This window comes from Procambarus clarkii, chromosome 38, assembly GCF_040958095.1.
Source record: "Procambarus clarkii isolate CNS0578487 chromosome 38, FALCON_Pclarkii_2.0, whole genome shotgun sequence".
Lineage (NCBI taxonomy): Eukaryota > Metazoa > Arthropoda > Malacostraca > Decapoda > Cambaridae > Procambarus > Procambarus clarkii.
The window spans coordinates 8831975-8855661 of NC_091187.1; the positions used below are offsets into that span (position 1 = coordinate 8831975).

General features: G+C 39.7%; 1 protein-coding gene across 1 annotated transcript in view; it reads right to left on the reverse strand.

Moving 5' to 3' along the window:
- Positions 1 to 14551: 14551 nt before the first annotated feature.
- LOC138372162 (collagen alpha-1(VII) chain-like) overlaps positions 14552 to 23687 on the reverse strand; it is an 83907-nt gene continuing 74771 nt past the window's right edge. The window contains exon 6 of the mRNA XM_069337473.1: positions 14552 to 14585. Coding sequence (XP_069193574.1) covers positions 14552 to 14585 — 34 coding nt within the window. The remainder of the gene's footprint in view (positions 14586 to 23687) is intronic.

Below are 23687 nucleotides of genomic sequence, written 5' to 3' on the forward strand. Positions count from 1 at the left end.
TTCACAGACGGATCAGTTGATCAAGAAAAAGGTTCTGCTGGAGCAGCAGTTTACACTACCAACCATGAAGCTTACTGGAGCATGAATAGTGGGTGCTCAACATTGCAAACAGAATTATATGCCCTGAAGGAGGCCATAAACTATACAATTGAGAATAATTTACTTGATGTCGTCATTCATACCATCTCTAAATCAGGCTATAAATCAATCTAAATTGAATACCAAGTCACATTGGCATAGATGGTAATGAAGAGTCAGACTCACTAGCAAAAACTGCCACTGCTCTACCTGTTGTACAGGTTCAAATACCTCCAAGTTTTTCACAGATTAAGGAGCAAATCAAGACGAAAATATTCTCTACTATCAAAAGTCGCCACAGAGCCAAAGTAGCGGAAGGAAGACCCACTGCGATATGGTACGAACAAGCCACTGATTACTACTCTTTCAAGCTTGGCAAAAAGATATCCAGAGACATTGCAGTAGCCATACACAGACTCAGACTTGGTTACAAGTGCTGCTGGGAGGTAATGAACCCAATAGTTAAAGAGTGTCACATCTGTGAAACAGAAGCAGAGGCGCCACTATTGCACTACTTACTGGAATGTGAAGCTACTGAACCCCTGAGCATCAAACTCAACATTAATCCAACGACAGCAGCTGCATTAGATGAACATTCCACCGCGACTACAATGATTAAAAAAGCAGTTGAAGAATGGGACACACTAGTGAACATTCTGCATCTATATCCGTCACCAAGATAATGATATTAAAACAAGACTAAAAAAACCAGTGCACCAAAACATAAGCGAAAAAGAAACGGGAGAAAAGGAGGAAACCCCACCTCCATTTACTACTTAGACCCAAATATCACAGTAACAAGATTATCGTGAATAACTGAACTCAGTTACGGGCTCACAATGTCCATGTAACCCAAAATGTGCTACATGGACGCTTCGTTCTGAGTAGCTAAATCTAAAACAACAGCAACAGCAGAGTACTCAATTTACGGGCTATTCATGCCCGTGCCACCTCTTCGGTGGCTTAATCTTCATCAATCAATCGAGTAATCATCAGTATAATTTCCAAAGTGGTTCAGTTAACTTCAGTACAGACGCTTGGGGGCTACCGCACACCTTGAGGTAAGGTAACCCCCAACCTTGAGTCAGTACAGCACACCTTCAGCCTCAAGAATGTAGCACTCGGTGTGTACAGTTCCAACCGACCCCAAGACGTTGACCAGACCACACACTAGAAAATGAAGGGACGACGACGTTTCGGTCCGTCCTGGACCATTCTCAAGTCGATTGTCGGACGGACCAAAACGTCGTCGTCCCTTCATTTTCTAGTGTGTGGATTGGTCAACATACTTCAGCCACGTTATTGTGACTCATCGCCGACCCCCAGACACTTCGGCCTCGACACAGAGCAGACAGACAGACTCTGGTGGCATCCAGCTTCCACGCTCTTGTCACGCCTGGAGCTCCTCGACTCGGCCCGCATGCAGAGTGCCTCGCTCTACGACTCTCACCCCGCCTGGAGCTCCTCGACTCTACGACTCTCACCCCGCCTGGAGCTCCTCGACTCGGCCCGCATGCAGAGTGCCTCGCTCTACGACTCTCACCCCACCTGGAGCTCCTCGACTCGGCCCGCATACAGAGTGCCTCGCTCTACGACTCTCACCCCGCCTGGAGCTCCTCGACTCGGCCCGCATGCAGAGTGCCTCGCTCTACGACTCTCACCCCGCCTGGAGCTCCTCGACTCTACGACTCTCACCCCGCCTGGAGCTCCTCGACTCGGCCCGCATGCAGAGTGCCTCGCTCTACGACTCTCACCCCACCTGGAGCTCCTCGACTCGGCCCGCATACAGAGTGCCTCGCTCTACGACTCTCACCCCGCCTGGAGCTCCTCGACTAGGCCCGCATGCAGAGTGCCTCGCTCTACGACTCTCACCCCGCCTGGAGCTCCTCGACTCTACGACTCTCACCCCGCCTGGAGCTCCTCGACTCGGCCCGCATGCAGAGTGCCTCGCTCTACGACTCTCACCCCGCCTGGAGCTCCTCGACTCGGCCCGCATGCAGAGTGCCTCGCTCTACGACTCTCACCCCACCTGGAGCTCCTCGACTCGGCCCGCATACAGAGTGCCTCGCTCTACGACTCTCACCCCGCCTGGAGCTCCTCGACTAGGCCCGCATGCAGAGTGCCTCGCTCTACGACTCTCACCCCGCCTGGAGCTCCTCGACTCTACGACTCTCACCCCGCCTGGAGCTCCTCGACTCGGCCCGCATGCAGAGTGCCTCGCTCTACGACTCTCACCCCGCCTGGAGCTCCTCGACTCGGCCCGCATGCAGAGTGCCTCGCTCTACGACTCTCACCCCGCCTGGAGCTCCTCGACTCGGCCCGCATGCAGAGTGCCTCGCTCTACGACTCTCACCCCGCCTGGAGCTCTCTACCCCCGCCCGCACTTATTTATTTTATTTATTTATATACAAGAAGGTACATTGGGTTTGTGAGAATACATAGCATGGTATTTACAATCTTCCTGCCCGAAACGCTTTGCGTAATAGTGGCTTTAGGCATTGTATGTACTAGCTCTACCTATAAGTCAACCAATCTTTGTACAAATTTCTTGTATGTATGTACCTTACCTAAATAAACATTTATTTATTTATTTATACTTGTAAAGCCACTAGTACGCGCAGCATTTCAGGCAGGTCCTTAATTTAACAGATAATTCTAAGTAGGTAAATTCTAGCAGAATTAATAAAATGATAACAAATACATTGCAAGAAAAAAATGAGATGAGAGAGATTAGTAAGTATATTAAAGCACATTGGTATATTAAAGCTCTGATTGATTACATTGACAGCTTGATTGGTAATTTAAACAAGATTAATAGACACTATACAGCAGATTGACAGCACATATAAGAAGACAGCAATGATCACAATGATAAAGATGTTCAGATTGGGAACATAAAGATTGGGAGATTGGTAGCAATAGATACAGTGCAATTTTAAAGCAAAAGATAAAAAACTATGAAGATGAAATTAGGTACATTTTAGTTTTGTTTTTGAATGATGCAAAAGTTGGACAGTTTTTCAATTCATTAGGGAGTGAGTTCCATAGACTGGGTCCCTTTATTTGCATAGAGTGTTTACACAGATTAAGTTTGACTCTGGGGATATCAAAGAGATATTTATTTCTGGTGTGGTGATGTACCTTCTGAAGGTGCTGAAGTTGAGTCTCTTGTCTAGGAATAGGCCAAGAAACTTTCCATCATTTTATTACTGATGTTAATGTTGTCTATCTGTAGCTGAATTGCATTCAATGATTTGCTTCCAAATAAGATGTAGTAAGTCTTTTCGATGTTTAATGTTAGTTTGTTAGTTGACATCCATAGGTGGACTTTTTTTAATTCATTATTCACAACATTATTTAGTGTATGTGGGTTGAGGTCTGAATAGATAAGGGTAGTATCGTCAGCAAACAATATAGGTTTGAGAATATTAGAGACATTAGGAAGATCGTTTATATATATAAGAAATAGAAGAGGTCCTAAGATACTGCCCTGTGGCATTCCAACGGTAATTGGTAGAGTGGAAGAAGTTGTTTCATTGATGGTTACATATTGGTGTCTGTCACTAAGATAGGATCGGATGTAGTCAAGGGCAAGGCCTCGGATTCCATAATGCTGGAGTTTAAGTAAGAGGTAGTTGTGATTAACAGTAACAAAGGCTTTTCTTAGGTCAATGAAGAGTCCAATCGGAAACTCATTTTTGTCAAGGGCTGAGTAGATTACGTCAAGGATGTAATCTAAGATGTAATACATAATCCATGTATTTAGCTTTGTGTTTATGCATGATGTTTCCTTTCCATGAAAGTCCGTGACACTGATTTCCTGTGCCCTGCTTTTGAACGCTTCCCAGTCAGTTTTAGTGTATTGAAGTCTTGGTGGTGAGGGTGTCTGAATAGGGTTAGTTGACAGCGTCATTATTATTGGTAGGTGGTCGCTTGTGCTCACAGGGCCCCTCTCTATGTGGATGTTTAGGAAGTGGTGGTTGTTTGACAGCATTATGTCTGGTTTACCACTGTGGCCTTGTCTGACGTAAGTTGGGAAGTCTGGGCCCAGGTGGGTTAGATTTCCGTTCCTTATCATATTGTGGATGGCTTCTCCTGCTTGGTTGTTCCTTCCGTGTCCCAGTGTTCTGTGCTTGGCGTTCAGATCACCCAGGAAGTAGGCGGGTCTGTTCCTTCTGGTGAGTTTCATGATGTCTGCCAGGGGACGGTAAGGACGTCTTGGTGGTTGGTAGCATGTTCCTATCAAGTTTATACCTTTCGTAGTTTGGAGTTCAATTGCCAGGAAGTTTTTTTGAAAATTATCTAGAATTGTGTGTGGAATATTTCTCCTTACAAAACAAAAAAACAAAAACACAAAATGTTTATTCAGGTAAAGTACATACATACAAGGTAAGATACACAACGTTGATGGATTTATAGATAGAGCTAGTACATACAATGCCTAAAGCCACTATTACGCAAAGCGTTTCAGGCAGGAAAAACATTAAAGACTAAAACTTAATACTAATTGAGATTAAAGCATAAATTGTGTTGAAAAAAATAAGAAAAAAATGAAAAAAGGGGTGGGGGGGGGCGGGAAAACTTGGCAGAAAAAAAAAGCAAAAATACAGTTTGGTCAACAAACAGCATTGTTTAAAATAGCAGACATTGGTTGACATTTAAGGGTGAGGTAGGTTACATTGAGTTAATTAGGTAGTGTTTAGTTTTTATCTTAAACTGGTTGGGAGAGGTACAGCCTTTAACATGGTTGGGAAGGTCATTCCACATTCTGGGTCCCTTGATTTGTAGAGCATTTCTAGTTTGACTAAGTCGTACTCTAGGAATATCAAAACTGTATTTGTTTCTGGTGTGGTGCTCATGGGTTCTGTTACAACCTTCAATGAATGTTTTGAGGTCAGGATTGGCATTACAGTTCAGCGTTTTATATATGTATAATACACATGAGAGAATGTGCAATGACTTAATATCTAACATATTCAGAGATTTGAGTAGGGGTACCGAGTGATGTCTGGGGCCAGAGTTGGATATTGTCCTAATAGCAGCTTTGTGTTGAGTAATTAGAGGACGTAAATGATTTTGAGTAGTAGAACCCCAAGCACAAATACCATAGTTGAGATAAGGATAGATCTTGAGGTTATCTTGAAATGATTTCGGGGCTTTTTAGTGTCCCCGCGGCCCGGTCCTCGACCAGGCCTCCACCCCCAGGAAGCAGCCCGTGACAGCTGACTAACTCCCAGGTACCTATTTACTGCTAGGTAACAGGGGCATTCAGGGTGAAAGAAACTTTGCCCATTTGTTTCTGCCTCGTGCGGGAATCGAACCCGCGCCACAGAATTATGAATCCTGCGCGCTATCCACCAGGGTACGAGGCCCCTACCAGGCTACGAGGCCCCTAATGATGAGAGGATAGATAAGAGGTATAGTGGTATAGCGGTGGTATAGGTATATATTTTTTTTTAATTTTGCCCCGAGGGGGGAGTTTTTTGGACAGCGTCACTCATCTTGTGAGTGGACACACCGCCATAGCAGCATGTACAACACTCCCCAATAGGAAGAAAACCCGCTGGGTTGTTCATCCTGTCACTTGTACCCAGACACAGCTGGGACTTGCTTAACTGTCTCAAGTGAACAGCTCCTCAAACAAGAAGATTAACATCTATCAACCCTTAAAATCTTACGTTATCTTGCGGGTGCAAAATGGGGGAATCTTTTAAGAACAGTATCAATATTTGACAAATAGTGTTTTCCTAACTTAAACAATGTGGGGTTTATTATTCTACACATATTTCTAATGTCTCTCAGGTGTTCACATTCACGTAGATAGTGGTCAAGGCGGTGTCCATCACTCTCACCACAGATTCTGCAACTTCGCTGATCAACAGTTGCTTCCATTCCATATCTCCAAGGATATTTGTATCTGTTACGACCCTGGGTTCTCCAGTGGAAACCAGAGGTCAAAATTGAGCTATTAAACTTCCTGGTAGCACAGTTGGGCATCTAGAATGTCAATTGTTTGTATCTTCCCTGCCAGACGTAAGACTATTATTGTTTCTCAAAGAGCATTTAAAGACTGAGCTGGGGGTTGATTATTAAATAATAACATAGGCACCAACTTTGCTTACTAATACTTTCTAATCATTCATAAAGTAACAATACGTTGCATAGGGGAAGATCTTTAATGTGCTTAGCTGCACGATCAATTAGGCTCCTCCCGGCACCACAACATGAGGGAGGCAGCTGGTGGCTAGCTCGGTCTTCTCTGGCTGGTGTGGTGCGGTATAGACCTACTCTGTGGCTGCTCCCCTACTCTCCTTCCTTCTCCTCTTACTTATTTCCCTTACCTGAAGTTCCTGTATCCTTAAGCTAAGTACAGGGCATTAGTGAGTGTGCCTACTCTGGTAGTAACGATTGGTGAGACCTGGGGATAGTATTTTGCCAGTGTTTGGGTACCCCTAAGTGTTGTGTTTTGTATTAGGGTCCCACGTGGTTTCACTACCCTAAGCTGCATCCAGCTTCAGTGCTTATCCAGTAGTACTTTACCCTAGCTTGTTATTAGTGTAACCTTGTATCCTGCCTATGTGGACCAAGGCTTTTAACGTAAGATAGTGTGGTAAAGTTATTATTATTATTGTTATTGGTGTGAGTGTATATGGGGGGTTGTTAACGGGTTAATAAATAAGTACATGAATTACAGAGTATCTCTTCTTCCAAGGTGGGAGCGCAGTGATCAACCCTTAGACTAACATTTATGGTCTTGTAGCAAGTTATTACTACTGTGGATAGTTTATTTTGGGGGCCGGGCCTTTTAGCTCTCCCATATTTGATACTCTTGTCTTCTAACTACCTATACCCCTTAATAGTACCAGTACCCCATAGAAGCCCCACTCATATCAATTGTAACAGTATCCAAGACGGATTCTCGCTATTACTGATTCTCTCCCTCGTCCTCCTCCTCTTCGTCCATAATGAATGGGATTGCCAGCTGCAACCATATTGTACCATCGTACAGATTCCCTGGTTTGTGCTTCTATCCTCCTGTCCTCAGTTACCTTGTCACGGTGATGTTGCCTGACAATACCTCTAATTTGTAGTAGAGTCTTGGGTATGAAGTATTCAATATGGTCTCCTTCAGCGCCTTCAGCAGCCAGCACATCTGCTCGTTCATTCCCACATATTCCAACATGGGAGGGGATCCACAACATGGGAGGGGAGCCCAACATGGGAGGGGCTCCCCAACATGGGAAGGGATCCACAGAAACTTGATGACTCTTCCCTGATTGGTAAGTACTCTCACAGCTCTCTTAATTTCAGCGACTATTGCAAGATTTTCTGCCCGATTTTTACTTAAGCTTTGCAGTGCTGCTTTTGAATCAGTGCAAATCACTGCACCATTAGTGTTCCGTTCAAGAAACCTTATCGCCATAACAATGGCAGTTAGCTCTGCTTGCGTTGAAGAGACATAGTTCTCAATACGTGCTTTTTCTTCATTTCTGCGTTGGAAAGTATTATCCTTGATTACCGTGTATGCTGCACCAGCCCTGCCATTGACAGGATTAGATGACCCGTCAGTGTAGATTTGATCTAGTTCATCTCCGGCTTCTGTATAAATTTCCTCGAGATACTTGTGCCTCATTTCTTGTGGTATCATGTTGGATTTTTTCGTTGCCATTTCATTGATGATAATCCTGCATGAGTCATCCTCCCAGGGAAGTAACCTCTCTACAAGCAGGAGCTCACGGGCTTGCTCAAGCAGGTGAAGCTCTTCAAGGTAGCAGACTGATCTGTGATGCCATTTTTTGCTTCTCCTGTGTCCCCCTGAAAGTAGCACAGAGCTCAGTTTTTTCTTGGCAGTATCATTGTAATGGGGATCTCTGGCTATCCTAATTGCAAGCTTAGCATTCAGCTCCTTAATTCTGCTTTTAACACTGGGGAGAGACAACTCCTCTCGTAGATTAGACGTTTTGGCAGTTCTTGGAACTCCAAGAATAAATAAATAAATAAATAAATAAATAAATAAATAAATAAATGTTTATTTAGGTAAGGTACATACATAAAGAGATTTTACAAAGATTGATGGATTTATAGATAGAGCTAGTGTAACACTGTAAAAGTGTTTGGTTTAGTTTAATACATACATAGAGTACATGAGTCACAGACAAGGATCTGAGAGGCGCCAGTTGTCTGCCTGAGATCTCACACCTCAAAGCGTTAATGACCCCAAGTGACCTGAGGTCAGATCATGAGAATTTCACCTTGCTTCCGCTAAGCGTATAATTGGAGCCGGGTAGCCTTCAAACATGCCGACGTTTAAGGAGTGGCTTGGTAGAGTGCCGGAGGCTATCTATTTGTGGGCGGAGTTAGCTACTAGGTTCCCCAATAAATACTCGGAGAGCTATCGAGCAAGAAGGATTAACAGACAGAACAGCAGACGAGCCAGGAGGGCAGAGACGACGTCCCTAACAGGGAGGCTGTCGGCCGGCAGGGGCGAGACAGTCTCTGTCAAGCTACAGACCCCCCCTCCCCTCTCTATTCAACTTAGACTCAGTCCTCGGTGAGTGAACATTAAGGTGACTTGTCGTGTTTTACAAGTGTTGTGTGACGATCAGGGGCAGTCAGGTTGTAGGGTTCTCGAATTCTTGGATGATGACTCACTTTGCATATTAAACTGGAACATTTTAATTGAATTGCTAAATTATGATACTTCATGGGAAATATAATTATGAATTTATTATTTAAATTGAGTTTAACTTTGTTTCCTAGAGCTTTGAGTTGAGGTGAGAAAGCCTCTGTGGTTATGGGTTTCATGATATTAATGAGTACATGTTTGGAGTTGAAACATGGTAATAACATCTTTTGAGAATATTTTGATACAGACAAGTTCCATTCCTTGTCTTGTATGTAATGATCATGAATGGATGGTGGCAGCATTTCGTCTTCTACTATCTACTCTTCTACTTCTACTATCTACTCTTCTACGTCTACCTATCTACACCTCTCCCTCCACCCCTCTCTAAACTCTCACTTTCAGCTAATGACCCTTCTCGCTCCTCCCACCTCTCTCCCTCTCACCCCAAACCCTCACTATTCATTTCTTTCCTTTCGTTTTTTCTTATACGTTTGTGGTAATGATTCTGTATTCTAGAGTTCTCTCTAGAGTTTCGGGTAACTGATCCAGTTACGGCGCCTTGTAGTCTTAGCACCTAGGTAGTCAAATACCTAGGTTACAAGGTGTTGAACGAGAGAGGTTGCCTTAGGAACTCTAGGAGTGCTCTAGAATAGTTAGCTAACTGAGGACGGGATAACGGACTAGAGAGAGCTGTTTCCCCCGGCCTCGTTAGTTAACTGGGGGGTGGAATAATGGACAAGATAGAGCTATTTCCCCCACCCCCCGTTACACTAGTACATACAATGCCTAAAGCCACTATTACGCAAAGCGTTTCGGGCAGGAAAAAACACTAATGACTAAAGCTTAAAACTAATGGGTAAAAAGAATAAAATGTGTTGAGTACAAATAAAAATAGAGGTAAAAGAGGGGGGGGACATTGTTGAAAAAGCAGCACAAATACAATTACAAATTATTACAGAAAATTACATTCAAACAGCGTTGTTTTGAAACACAAAACAAAAACAAAAAACATACATGGGTTGACAATAGAGGGGTAAGGTAGGTTACAGGGAATTTATTAGGTATAGCTTCACTTTTAACTTAAACTGGTTGAGAGAGGTACAGTCTTTAACATGGTTGGGAAGGTCATTCCACATTCTGGGCCCCTTGATTTGTAGAGCATTTTTAGTTTGATTAAGTCGTACTCTAGGAATATCAAAACTGTATTTATTTCTGGTGTGGTGCTCATGGGTTCTGTTACAACCTTCTATGAAGCTTTTGAGATCAGGATTGGCATTATAGTTTAGCGTTTTATATATGTATAATACACATGAGAGAATGTGCAGTGACTTAATGTCTAACATATTCAGAGATTTGAGTAGGGGTACCGAGTGATGTCTGGGGCCAGAGTTGGTTATGGCTTTAAATATACCCTTTGTAAGCCAAGGATTGTTTAGCCTTTTAGTTGTGACTTGTTTCGTTAGCATAGGAATGAGCATAATGAAGACTATACCCTGCTGGTCGGTGACCTGAATGCCAGACACCCACACTTTGGTGCCAACTGTCATCAGCCCAATGTCAATGGACGGAAACTTTCACTCTTTGTCAGGGGAAGTGAAAACCTTAGAGTCCTGGGTGATGAACAGCCAACTCACCTCAGAGGAGGAAGACTAGACTATGCTCTCCTGCTGAATGCACAGGACACGGATGCCAGTACACACATTGTGCACAGTTTATGTAGTGACCATTGGGCACTGATTACCACCGCCGACATGAGCAAGAGAAAGAAAGAGACAAATAAAAGAAAAAGGTTATCACTCGGACCAGATATGAGGCCGCACTTCATAAACAGGATGAGTGACTGGTTCACGGAATACCAAATCCCAGATGACATTGATACATTTGTTGATGACCTTAATCACCAATTTGAGCACTGTCTCAGAGTTCCGCGCCGAACACCTGGACGCATTAAAACCAAGTCTAGTGCCCTTGAAGAGATACCAACTCTTATTTACAAAAAAGCCTCCAGATCTTTAGCTCCTGCCATTGCATTGCTCTTCAACAAGTCACTTGAACTCCAAACCTTTCCAGATAATCTAAAAATATTCTAAATGGACTCTTCATTGACCTGAGAAAGGCCTTTGATGCGGTTAATCACGATTACCTCTTATGTAAACTCCATCATTATGGAATCCGAGGCCATGCACTGGACTATATCCAATCCTATCTTAGTGATAGACACCAATGTGTAGCCATCAATAATATAATCTCTCCCATTCTACCAATAACCGTTGGAGTGCCACAGGGCAGCATCTTGGGACCTCTCCTATTTCTTATACCTGTATACATCAATGATCTGCCTAATGTCTCTAACATTCTGAAACCTATTTTGTTTGCTGATGATACTACCCTCATTTACTCCAACCCCAACCCACATACACTAAATGATGTTGTTAATATTGAACTAAAAAAAGTCCACTTATGGATGTCAACCAACAAACTAACACTTAACATAGAAAAGACCTACTACATCCTATTTGGAAGCAAATCTACAAATGCAATTCAGCTTCAGATTGACAATGTAAACATTAGTAATAAAAATGATGGAAAGTTTCTTGGCATATTCCTAGACAAGAGACTCAACTTCAGTACCCACATACAACACATAACTAAGAAAGTCTCTAAAACAGTGGGTATACTCTCCAAAATCAGATATTATGTTCCTAACTCTGCTCTCATCTCTCTATATTATGCACTAATCTATCCCTATCTCAACTATGGCATCTGTGCATGGGGTTCAACCACTACAAACCACCTCAAGTCCATCATCACCCAGCAAAAATCTGCTATCAGAATAATATCAAATTCTGCTTTCAGACAACACACAGCCCCCTTGTTTAACTCCCTAAACATGCTAAACATAATCTCTCTCCACAAATTCTCTTGTGTCAACTACATTTACAAAACCCTGTTCTTAAATGCAAATCCTTGTCTGAAACTCTTCCTGGACAGATGTAATAGGACCCATTATCACCACACCAGAAATAAATATCTCTTCGATATCCCCAGAGTTAAACTTAATCTGTGTAAACACTCTATGCAAATAAAGGGACCCAGTTTATGGAACTCACTCCCTACTGAATTGAAAAGCTGTCCAACTTTTACATCATTCAAAATCAATACTAAAAAGTACCTAATTTCATCTTCATAATTTTTCACTTTTGCCTTAAAATTGCACTGTATATTTTGCTACCCAATCTCCCAACCTTTATGTTCCCATTCTGAACATCTTTACCATTGTGATCATTGCTGTCTTATATGTGCTGCCAATCTGCTGTATGGTGTCTATTAATCTTGTTTAAATTACTAATCAAGCTGTCAATGTAATCAATCAGAGCTTTAATATAACAATGTGCTTTAATATACTTACTTATCTCTCTCATCTCATTTTTCTCTTGTAATGTATCTTTCATTTATCAATTCTGATTGAAATTACCTACTTAAAATTATCTGCTAGATTAAGGACCTGCCCGAAACGCTGCGCGTACTAGTGGCTTTACAAGAATGTAATTACTGTACTATCCAATGTATTCTCACAAACCCAATGTACCTTCTTGTATATATATATATAAATAAAATAAATAAATAAATAAATAAAAAAGCGAGAGTAACCCCTGTCCATAAATGTGGTGATCCCACTGATGTTAACAACTTCAGACCTATATCAATTCTGCCAAACTTGTCAAAAATATTTGAAAAACTAATCTACAAGTAGCTTTACTCTTATCTAGCCAAACACAATATACTTAGTTCCTGCCAGTATGACTTCAGACCCCAAAAAAGCATTAACGATGCACTTATTAGTATGATTAACTTGATACATGCAGCTCTTGATAAAAATAAGTTCCCTGTTGGGTTATTTGTGGACCTGCGTAAGGCTTTTGACACTGTCAACCACCAAAACCTTCTTCTTAAATTACATCATTATGGAGTCAGAGGACACTCCCTGCAATACCTCAAATCTTACCTTACTGACAGGCTCCAGTATGTTTCTGTGAATAATACAATTTCTCCCACCCAACCCATCAACATTGGTGTTCCTCAGGGCAGCATACTTGGCCCTCTCCTCTTTCTCATCTACATTAATGACCTTCCTAATGCCTCCCAACACCTCAAACCAATTCTATTTGCTGACGACACAACCTTCATTTACTCCAGTCCTGACCCCCTTGCTCTAAATGCCACAGTAAATACTGAGCTAAATAAAGTCCATCTGTGGCTAACTGCCAACAAACTCACCCTTAACATTCACAAAACTTTCTATATTCTGTTTGGCAATAAATCCTCTAATCAAATAAATCTCAAAATAAACAATACCCAAATTTGTAACAAATTAGATGGCAAATTCCTTGGCATTCTCATTGACGACAAGCTGAATTTCCAGGGACACATTCTAAATATATCAAAAAAAGCTTCAAAACTGAATTTAATTAAGTTCATACTAATTATAAGTTAAAACTAAGCTTAATAAAATTTATTATCTTTAAGATTATTTTACTTTACAATTATCATTTGTCAAATTTTCTTATATATTCATCTTGTCAGTCTCAACTGATTTTTTGTTCTCTCCGCCAAACTTGTGTATCCTCCATGGCTATCTAGTGACCTTAATTCTACCTCTAATTGTTTCAATTCTTTTGTTTACTTGCATTTATTGTTGTGTCTTGCCATAATTATTCTCTAATTTAGCAGACTCAATACTTTGTAAGCTCTTATTGTATTGTTATATTATTATATTGTTGTGTTTTGCTATAATTACTTCCTATTTTACAGCAGATTTAGTTTTCATCTGTTCATGTAACTGCTTATCTTATTGTATCATGACATTCTTATCTATATTGATATATATTATCTATCTATTGTTACTTACAGTGTACCTGAGAGCACTTGTAAGCAATCTACCTCATTTTTCATTTTTGCTCAATTTGTTTTTGTATTGTTTAGTCTTGTTTATATTTTTGTTTTGTATATCTATATCTTGTGTTTTGTATAGTCCATGTTTATATGTTTTTTCTTTAATCTCATTTATTACCTAGGTTGCCTAGCCGAGGCATACTCCCTTACTCCATTGTACCCCTGTAAGCCCCTTTTGTGTTTGTTTGGTACAGTATTGTGTACATTTTTTTTTCCCTATTTTATAGCTTATTTCTACCTTGTAATCTGCCTTTCTTTCCTTGTTTTTCCTGCAATCAGCTTTTTTTATGCAGACAAGTATAGACCCAGAACTTAACCTCTTATCCACTATCTATGACAATAATCACTTTAATGAACTAAATTGCAGATATTTTGCAGCACAGGATGTAAACAATGTATTAACTCATAATCACAATATCTCTGTAATCAACTTGAACGTTAGATCCCTAGGTAAACACTTCGATGATGTTAGTGCCTTGATTGAAACTATTGACAACAAATTCTCTTTTATTATACTTACTGAAACATGGTTGAAAGAGGATACTACTCAACTCTTTAACATGCCTAACTACTCGGCAATTCACAACTGTCGTCAACTTCAGAGAGGTGGTGGCACTGCTCTTTACTACCACCAAGAACTAACATGCTTAAAAGAAATTAGAACTAGAGCATTAGAACAATTAGCAGTTTATAGAATTCCTAACACTGATGTGTCCGAATTCAACTCAAACCTTAGAAATCTAATACTTGATAACAGACTGAACAAAAACCACCTAATTATCGCAGGGGACTTTAATATTGACCTCTGCGAGCCTGAACACCCTACTGCTGTTAGCTTCCTCAACTGTATGAATTCCTGCTTCCTCATACCCTTAATCACTAGACCTACTAGAATCACTGATAGTACTGCCACGACTCTAGATCACATCTGTACAAACATAACCACTCCGCTTACTTCATGTATAATCACCGATAGCACTACAGATCATTACCCCACATTTCTCTTAACTAACATTAGCAAACCACCTCTTGAGTCAAGAGAGATACGTTTTAGACTACACAATGAAACTGCTATAGACAATTTTATAACTGCTACTGATAATGTCAACTGGGAGTCCGAGTTAGGTAACATAGAGGACATCAACCTAGCAGTTCAATCTTTTCTTCAAAAAACTCTTAGCCTTTATAATACCCACTGTCCTATGCTTACAAAACAAGTCACAACCAAAAGGCTTAACAATCCCTGGCTTACAAAGGGAATACTTAAATCTATTAATAAAAAACATGACCTTGAGAAGAAGTATAGGTAAGGAATTGTCTCCAAAGAATTCCCAAAGAATTACTCATTATTGCTATCTAAGATAATTAGACGAGCCAAAACTAAATACTACGAAGATAAATTTACCCAAATAAAGAGCAACATTAAACAAACTTGGAGCACAATTTCACAAATATTGGGATCAAAGAAGTCTATAAATAACAAACCGACTCTCCTGTCTAATAACGATGGTCAGCTTTCAGCCTCAGATTCTGCTATTGAGTTCAATAGGTTCTTCTCTTCCATTGGCTCATCCCTTGCTAATGATATTCCATCTTCCAGTACTGACATTAAGGACTATCTTACAGGTAACTATCCACAGCCTCTGTACCTAAAGCCTATTAATTCCACTGACGTCAATGAGATAATCCTTTCCCTTAAAACCAAGTCTGGTGCCCTTGAGGAGATACCAACTTTAATCTACACAAAAGCCTCCAGATCTTTAGCCCCTGCTATTGCTTTGCTCTTCAACAAGTCACTTGAACTCCAAACCTTTCCAGATATTCTAAAAAAAGCGAGAGTAACGCCTGTCCACAAATGTGGTGATCTCACAGATGTTAACAACTACAGACCTATATCAATCCTGCCAAACTTGTCAAAAATTTTTTAAAAACTAATCTATAAGCAGCTTTACTCATATCTAGCCAAACTCAATATACTTAGCCCTTGCCAATATGGCTTCAGGCCCAAAAAAAGCACTAACGATGCACTTATTAGTATGCTTAACTCGATTCATACAGCTCTTGATAAAAATGAGTTCCCTGTTGGGTTATTTGTGGACCTGCATAAAGCTTTCGATACTGTCAACCACCAAAACCTTCTTCTTAAATTACATCATTATGGTGTCAGAGGACACTCCCTACAATACCTCAAATCCTACCTTACTGACAGGCTCCAATGTGTTTCTGTGAATAATACAATTTCTCCCACCCTACCCATCAACATTGGTGTTCCCCAGGGCAGCATACTTGGCCCTCTCCTCTTTCTCATCTACATTAATGACCTTCCAAATGCCTCCCAACACCTCAAACCAATTCTATTTGCTGACGACACAACCTTCATTTACTCCAGTCCTGATCCCCTTGCTCTAAATGCCACAGTAAATACTGAGCTTAATAAAGTCCATCTGTGGCTAACTGCCAACAAACTCACCCTTAACATTGACAAAACTTTCTATATTCTGTTTGGCAATAAATCCTCTAATCAAATAAATCTCAAAATAAACAATACCCAAATTTGTAACAAATTAGATGGCAAATTCCTTGGCATTCTCATTGACCACAAGCTGAATTTCCAGGGACACATTCTAAACATATCAAAAAAAGTTTCAAAAACTGTGGGCATTCTTTCTAAGATCAGATATTATGTACCACGCCCTGCCCTGGTGACTCTCTATTACTCCCTTATCTATCCATATCTCAACTATGGTATTTGTGCTTGGGGCTCTACTACCCAAAATCACTTACGTCCTCTAATTACTCAACACAAAGCTGCTATTAGGACAATATCCAATTCTGGTCCCAGACATCACTCGGTACCCCTACTCAAATCTCTGAATATGTTAGACATTAAGTCACTGCACATTCTCTCATGTGTATTATACATATATAAAACGCTAAACTATAATGTCAATCCTGATCTCAAAAGCTTCATAGAAGGTTGTAACAGAACCCATGAGCACCACACCAGAAATAAATACAGTTTTGATATTCCTAGAGTACGACTTAATCAAACTAGAAATGCTCTACAAATCAAGGGGCCCAGAATGTGGAATGACCTTCCCAACCATGTTAAAGACTGTACCTCTCTCAACCAGTTTAAGATAAAAACTAAGTACTACCTAATTAACTCAATGTAACCTACCTCACCCCTAAATGTCAACCAATGTCTACTATTTTAAAGAATGCTGTTTGTTGACCAAATTGTATTTTTGCTAATTTTTCTGCCATGTTTCTCACCTTTTTTTAGATTTTTTATTTTCTTAACACAATTTATACTTTAATCTCAATTAGTTTTAAGTTTTAGTCTTAGTGTTTTTCCTGCCCGAAACGCTTTGCGTAATAGTGGCTTTAGGCATTGTATGTACTAGCTCTATCTATAAATCCATCAACTTTTGTATCTTACCTTGTATGTATGTACTTTACCTGAATAAACATTTGATTTGATTTGATTTTTGAGAAATATTGCACCATTTCTTCAGTAATGTTCATACGGACATGGTTTGCATGTCCATTCGCCAACACCATATGACAAAGAGTGCTGGGAAGACGGGACACCACGAGCGTAGCTCTCATCCTGTAACTACACTTAGGTAATTACACTTACCCACCACCAGGGTGTTGTTTGGCTGCCTCAGCCAACCATGCATATTTCGTTGCAGTTCCCGAGCTCGGGGGAAAATGCAGGTTGATTCTTTTCTTCTCATGGTTATGATGTATTAACTCGTTGGTTCCTTGTGTCTTCGGGTCACAACAGTTGTCCAAGGAAGTTCGTGACTATTGGGCTCCTCCTGTCCAGCATGTGACTCCACTGTGAGAGATAGCATGCTTGTATCTTCCTGGTGTGGACCACTTGATGCACTCTGGTGTGAGGCCACTGAGGCAGCTCCTGCCCAGTACTGAGGCAGCACCTGCCCAGTACTGAGGCAGCACCTGCCCAGTACTGAGGCAGCACCTGCCCAGTACTGAGGCAGCACCTGCCCAGTACTGAGGCAGCACCTGCCCTCTCTAAGGCAGTAGTCGTCATGCCTCGAGTGTCGCCTGGGCAGGTTCACACCTGCACACACCTCGTACCACACAGTTACACAGCGAGGGGATCCCAATCATTACGCAGGCTCAGTAGTAATAATTAACACACTATTTATGCATTTATGCATGCAGAGCCACTGCTAAGAGGCGGGGCACATGGAGTTAGGCCTCTGCTCCACATTCGCGCCTGTTTTCAAGGTCGCTCAGTCCGAGCTGAGGTGTCAAATTATTTTATTTTTATTATTATTTTTATTTTTATTTATATATATACAAGAAGGTACATTGGGTTTGTGAGAATACATTGGATAGTACAGTATTTACATTCTTGTAAAGCCACTAGTACGCACAGCGTTTCGGGCAGGTCCTTAATCTAGCAGATAATTTTAAGTAGGTAATTTCAATCAGAATTGATAAATGATAAAGATACATTACAAGAGAAAATGAGATGAGAGAGATAAGTATCTCTTATCTGAGAAATGATTGAAATGTATCTTTTGTCACGTGTGTAGCGCCTCAGAGTGCACTACACACCTTCTCACTCCAGTCCAATATACTAACCACTGAAAAAATATATATAACACACTCAACGATTGGGAAGGTCATTCCACATTCGAGGTCCCTTGATTTGTAGAGCATTTCTTGTTTGACTAAGTCGTACTCTTGGAATATCAAATAGGTATTTGTTTCTGGTGTGATATATATATATATATATATATATATATATATATATATATATATATATATATATAATACACATGAGAGGATGTGCAGTGACTTAATGTCTAACATATTCAGAGATTTGAGTAGGGGTACCGAGTGATGTCTGGGGCCAGAGTTGGATATTGTCCTAATAGTAGCTTTGTGTTGAGTAATTAGAGGACGTAAATGATTTTGGGTAGTAGAGCCCCAAGCACAAATACCATAGTTGAGATATGGATAGATGAGAGGTATAGTGGTATAGCGGTGGTATAGGTATAGTGGTGAGAGGTATAGTGGTGACGGGAGGGGGGGGAGGAGGGTATTCGGTGGAGAGAGTTTAAGAGAGTACCCAAATTTGTAACAAATTAGATGGCAAATTCCTTGGCGTTCTCATCGACCACAAGCTGAATTTCCAGGGACACATTCTAAATATATCAAAGAAAGTTTCAAAAACTGTGGGCATTCTTTCTATGATCAGATATTATGTACCACGCCCTGCCCTGGTGACTCTCTATTACTCCCTTATCTATCCTTATCTCAACTATGGAATTTGTGCTTGGGGCTCTACTACCCAAAATCATTTACGTCCTCTAATTACTCAACACAAAGCTGCTATTAGGACAATATCCAACTCTGGCCCCAGACATCACTCGGTACCCCTACTCAAATCTCTGAATATGTTAGATATTAAGTCACTGCACATTCTCTCTTGTGTATTATACATATATAAAACGCTGAACTGTAATGTCAATCCTGACCTCAAAAGATTCATTGAAGGTTGTAACAGAACCCATGAGCACCACACCAGAAATAAATACAGTTTTGATATTCCAAGAGTACGACTTAATCAAACTAGAAATGCTCTACAAATCAAGGGGCCCAGAATGTGGAATGACCTTCCCAACCATGTTAAAGACAGTACCTCTCTCAACCAGTTTAAGATAAAAACTAAACACTACCTAATAAATTCTCTGTAACCTACCTTACTCCTCTATTGTCAACCCATGTCTGTTATTTTTTTTAATCAACACTGTTTGTCAACCTATTGTATTTGTGCTGCTTTTTCAGTCATGTTCCCCCCTTTTTTTTTATCTTTATTTGTATTTGTTCTCTACACTTTTTATTCTTTATGCTCAATTAGTATTAAGTTCTAGATATTAATGTTTTTCTTGCCCGAAACGCATTGCGTAATAGTGGCTTTAGGCATTGTATGTACTAGCTCTATCTATATATCAATCCATTAATGTAACATCACTTGTATGTATGTACCTTACCTGAATAAACATATTTATTTATTTATAAGAGCCACGAGTTAGTTTTTTTAACTTTGTTCAATGTCAAGAAATCATTTTTGACTAGTTGTGTGAAAAGGGCTGCAATTGTTCCAAGTTTCAGGACTGCAGCCTAAATAGAATGGGAGATTGTATATTTTTTAAAAAAAGTGAAAAGTGTCATTCTATGACACTTTTCTGACACATTAGCATATAATAAAGGATCTGATGCCGCGGATTGTCCAAAATATGTTTATTGTTACTAATACAAAAAGTCAAAGTTACCCCCAAAATTATGCAAATATATCATGTTTATTGCTATTATAAAATCAATAAATGAACTTAGGAAAAAACGCTGGCATGAGATTTTAGCGACATAAACTTTACATATAATGTGTAAGTTTCATGTAAATTGAATAAAAATGAAAGAGTAGGGACTCAGTTTATGTTAATTGAAAAACATATTATTAAAATTAAAGTGTAAGGTGCTGCCATCTGTGGCTGAGGTTGACATCAACCAATTTCCTCCAAAATTGTCACCCTTACAGATAGGCTTATGTGCAGTCACGTGTATAAGTTTCATGCAAATCGTCCGATAAACAAATAAAAAACATAAAATTAAAAAAAAAAATTAACTTAAGTTTTTTTTTTATAAAACTAATTATTATTTTTTTAAAATATATACTATTGTGATGGCTGAGAGTCATAGACATGATTTATATTGACACTTGTGTTTGATGTTAATTTTTTACCATTTTGAAATTTTTTGACGCATAATTCAATATTTTTTCTCCCTTCCTGTTTATAAATAATAATAAAAAATGTTTATTTACGTAAGGTACATACATACACGAGATTTTACAAAGTTTGTTGGGTTAATAGATAGAGCTAGTACATACAATGCCTAAAGCCACTATTACGCAAAGCGTTTCGGGCAGGAAAAACATTAATGACTAAAGCTTAATACTAATGGGTATAAAGAATAAAATGTGTTGAGAACAAATAAAAATAGAGGTAAAAGAGGGGGGGACATGGCTGAAAAAGCAGCACAAATACAATTACAAATTATTACAGACAATTACATTCAAACAGCGTTGTTTTGAAAAAAAAAACATACATGGGTTGACAACAGAGGGGTAAGGTAGGTTACAGGGAATTTATTAGGTAGTGTTTAGTTTTTAACTTAAACTGGTTGAGAGAGGTACAGTCTTTAACATGGTTGGGAAGGTCATTCCACATTCTGGGCCCCTTGATTTGTAAAGCATTTCTAGTTTGATTAAGTCGTACTCTAGGAATATCAAAACTGTATTTATTTCTGGTGTGGTGCTCATGGGTTCTGTTACAACCTTCTATGAAACTTTTGAGATCAGGATTGGCATTACAGTTCAGCGTTTTATATATGTATAATACACATGAGAGAATGTGCAGTGACTTAATGTATAACATATTCAGAGATTTGAGTAGGGGTACCGAGTGATGTCTGGGGCCAGAGTTGGATATTGTCCTAATAGCAGCTTTGTGTTGAGTAATTAGAGGACGTAAATGATTTTGGGTAGTAGAACCCCAAGCACAAATACCATAGTTGAGGTATGGATAGATGAGGGAGTAATAGAGAGTCACGAGGGCAGGGCGTGGTACATAATATCTGATCTTAGAAAGAATGCCCACAGTTTTTGAAACTTTTTTTTATATATTTAGAATGTGTCCCTGGAAATTCAGCTTGTGGTCAATGAGAACGCCAAGGAACTTGCCATCTACTGTGTTACAAATTTGGGTATTGTTTATTTTGAGATTTATTTGATTAGAGGATTTATTGCCAAACAGAATATAGAAAGTTTTGTCAATGTTAAGGGTGAGTTTGTTGGCAGTTAACCAAAGATGGACTTTATTTAGCTCAGTATTTACTGTGGCATCGAGAGCAAGGGGGTCAGGACTGGAGTAAATGAAGGTTGTGTCGTCAGCAAATAGAATTGGTTTGAGGTGTTGGGAGGCATTTGGAAGGTCATTAATGTAGATGAGAAAGAGGAGAGGGCCAAGTATGCTGCCCTGAGGAACACCAATGTTGATGGGTAGTGTGGGAGAAATTGAATTATTTACAGAAACATACTGGAGCCTGTCAGTAAGATAAGATTTGAGGTATTGTAGGGAGTGTCCTCTGACTCCATAATGATGTAATTTAAGAAGAAGGTTTTGGTGGTTGACAGTGTCAAAATCCTTACGCAGGTCCACAAATAACCCAACAGGGAACTCATTTTTATCAAGAACTGCGTGAATCAAGTTAATCATACTAATAAGTGCATCGTTAGTGCTTTTTTTGGGGTCTGAAGCCATATTGGCAAGGGCTAAGTATATTGTGTTTGGCTAGAAAAGAGTAAAATAAAAAAATAAAATAAAATAAAATGTTTATTTAGGTAAGGTACATACATACAATAAATTTTGGCAAAGATTGGTTGACTTATAGGTAGAGCTAGTACATACAATGCCTAAAGCCACTATTACGCAAAGCGTTTCGGGCATGATAAACTTAAATGACAAGCTTAATACTAATTGAGTATAATGAGTAGAATGAAAACAAAAAGTGAAAACATAGCTGAAAAAGCAGCACAAATACAATTATGTCGACAAACAGCGCTCTTTAAAAAAAAAAACAGACATGGGTTGACAATAGAAGGGTAAGGTAGGTTACAGGGAATTTATTAGGTATAGCTTTGTTTTTATCTTAAACTGGTTGAGAGAGGTACAGTCTTTAACATGGTTGGGAAGGTCATTCCACATTCTGGGTCCCTTGATTTGTAGAGTATTTCTAGTTTGACTAAGTCGTACTCTAGGAATATCAAAACTGTATTTATTTCTGGTGTGGTGCTCATGGGTTCTGTTACAACCTTTTATGAAGCTTTTTAGATCAGGATTGGCATTATAGTTTAGTGTTTTATATATGTATAATACACATGAGAGAATGTGCAGTGACTTAATGTCTAGCATATTCAGGGACTTGAGTAGGGGTACCGAGTGATGTCTGGGGCCAGAATTGGATATTGTCCTAATAGCAGCTTTGTGTTGAGTAATTAGAGGACGTAAGTGATTTTGGGTAGTAGAGCCCCAAGCACAAATACCATAGTTGAGATAAGGATAGATAAGGGAGTAATAGAGAGTCACCAGGGCAGGGCGTGGTACATAATATCTGATCTTAGGAAGAATGCCCACAGTTTTTGAAACTTTTTTTGATATATTTCGAATGTGTCCCTGGAAATTCAGCTTGTGGTCAATGAGAACGCCAAGGAATTTGCCATCTAATTTGTTACAAATTTGGGTATTGTTTATTTTGAGATTTATTTGATTAGAGGATTTAGATTAGATTAGAGGATTTCGATTTCGATTTAGATTTAGATTTAGATTAGAGGATTAGAGTAAAGCTGCTTGTAGATTAATTTTTCAAATACTTTTAACAAGTTAGGCAGGATTGATATAGGTCTGTAGTTGACAGACCTATATCAATGTAGTAAATGTCTAGTACCATGTAGTAAATGTGGTGATCTCACATCTGTGAGATCACCACATTTGTGTACAGGGGCTGCTCTCGCTGTTTTTAGAATGTCTGGAAAGGTTTGGAGTTCAAGTGACTTGTTGAAGAGCAATGCAATAGCAGGGGCTAAAAATCTGGAGGCTTTTTTGTAAATTAAAGTTGGTATCTCCTCGAGGGCACTAGACTGGGTTTTAAGGGAAAGGATTATCTCATTGACATCAGTGGAATTAGTAGGCTTTAGGTACAGAGACTGTGGATAGTTACCTGTAAGATAGTCCTGAACATCAGTACTGGAAGATGGAATATCATTTGCAAGGGATGACCCAATGGAAGAGAAGAACCTATTGAACTCAATAGCAGAATCAGAGGCTGAAAGCTGACCAACGTTATTGGACAGGAGTGTTGGTTTGTTATTTAAAATCTTCTTTGATCCCAATATTTGTGAAATTGTGCTCCAAGTTTTTTTTAATGT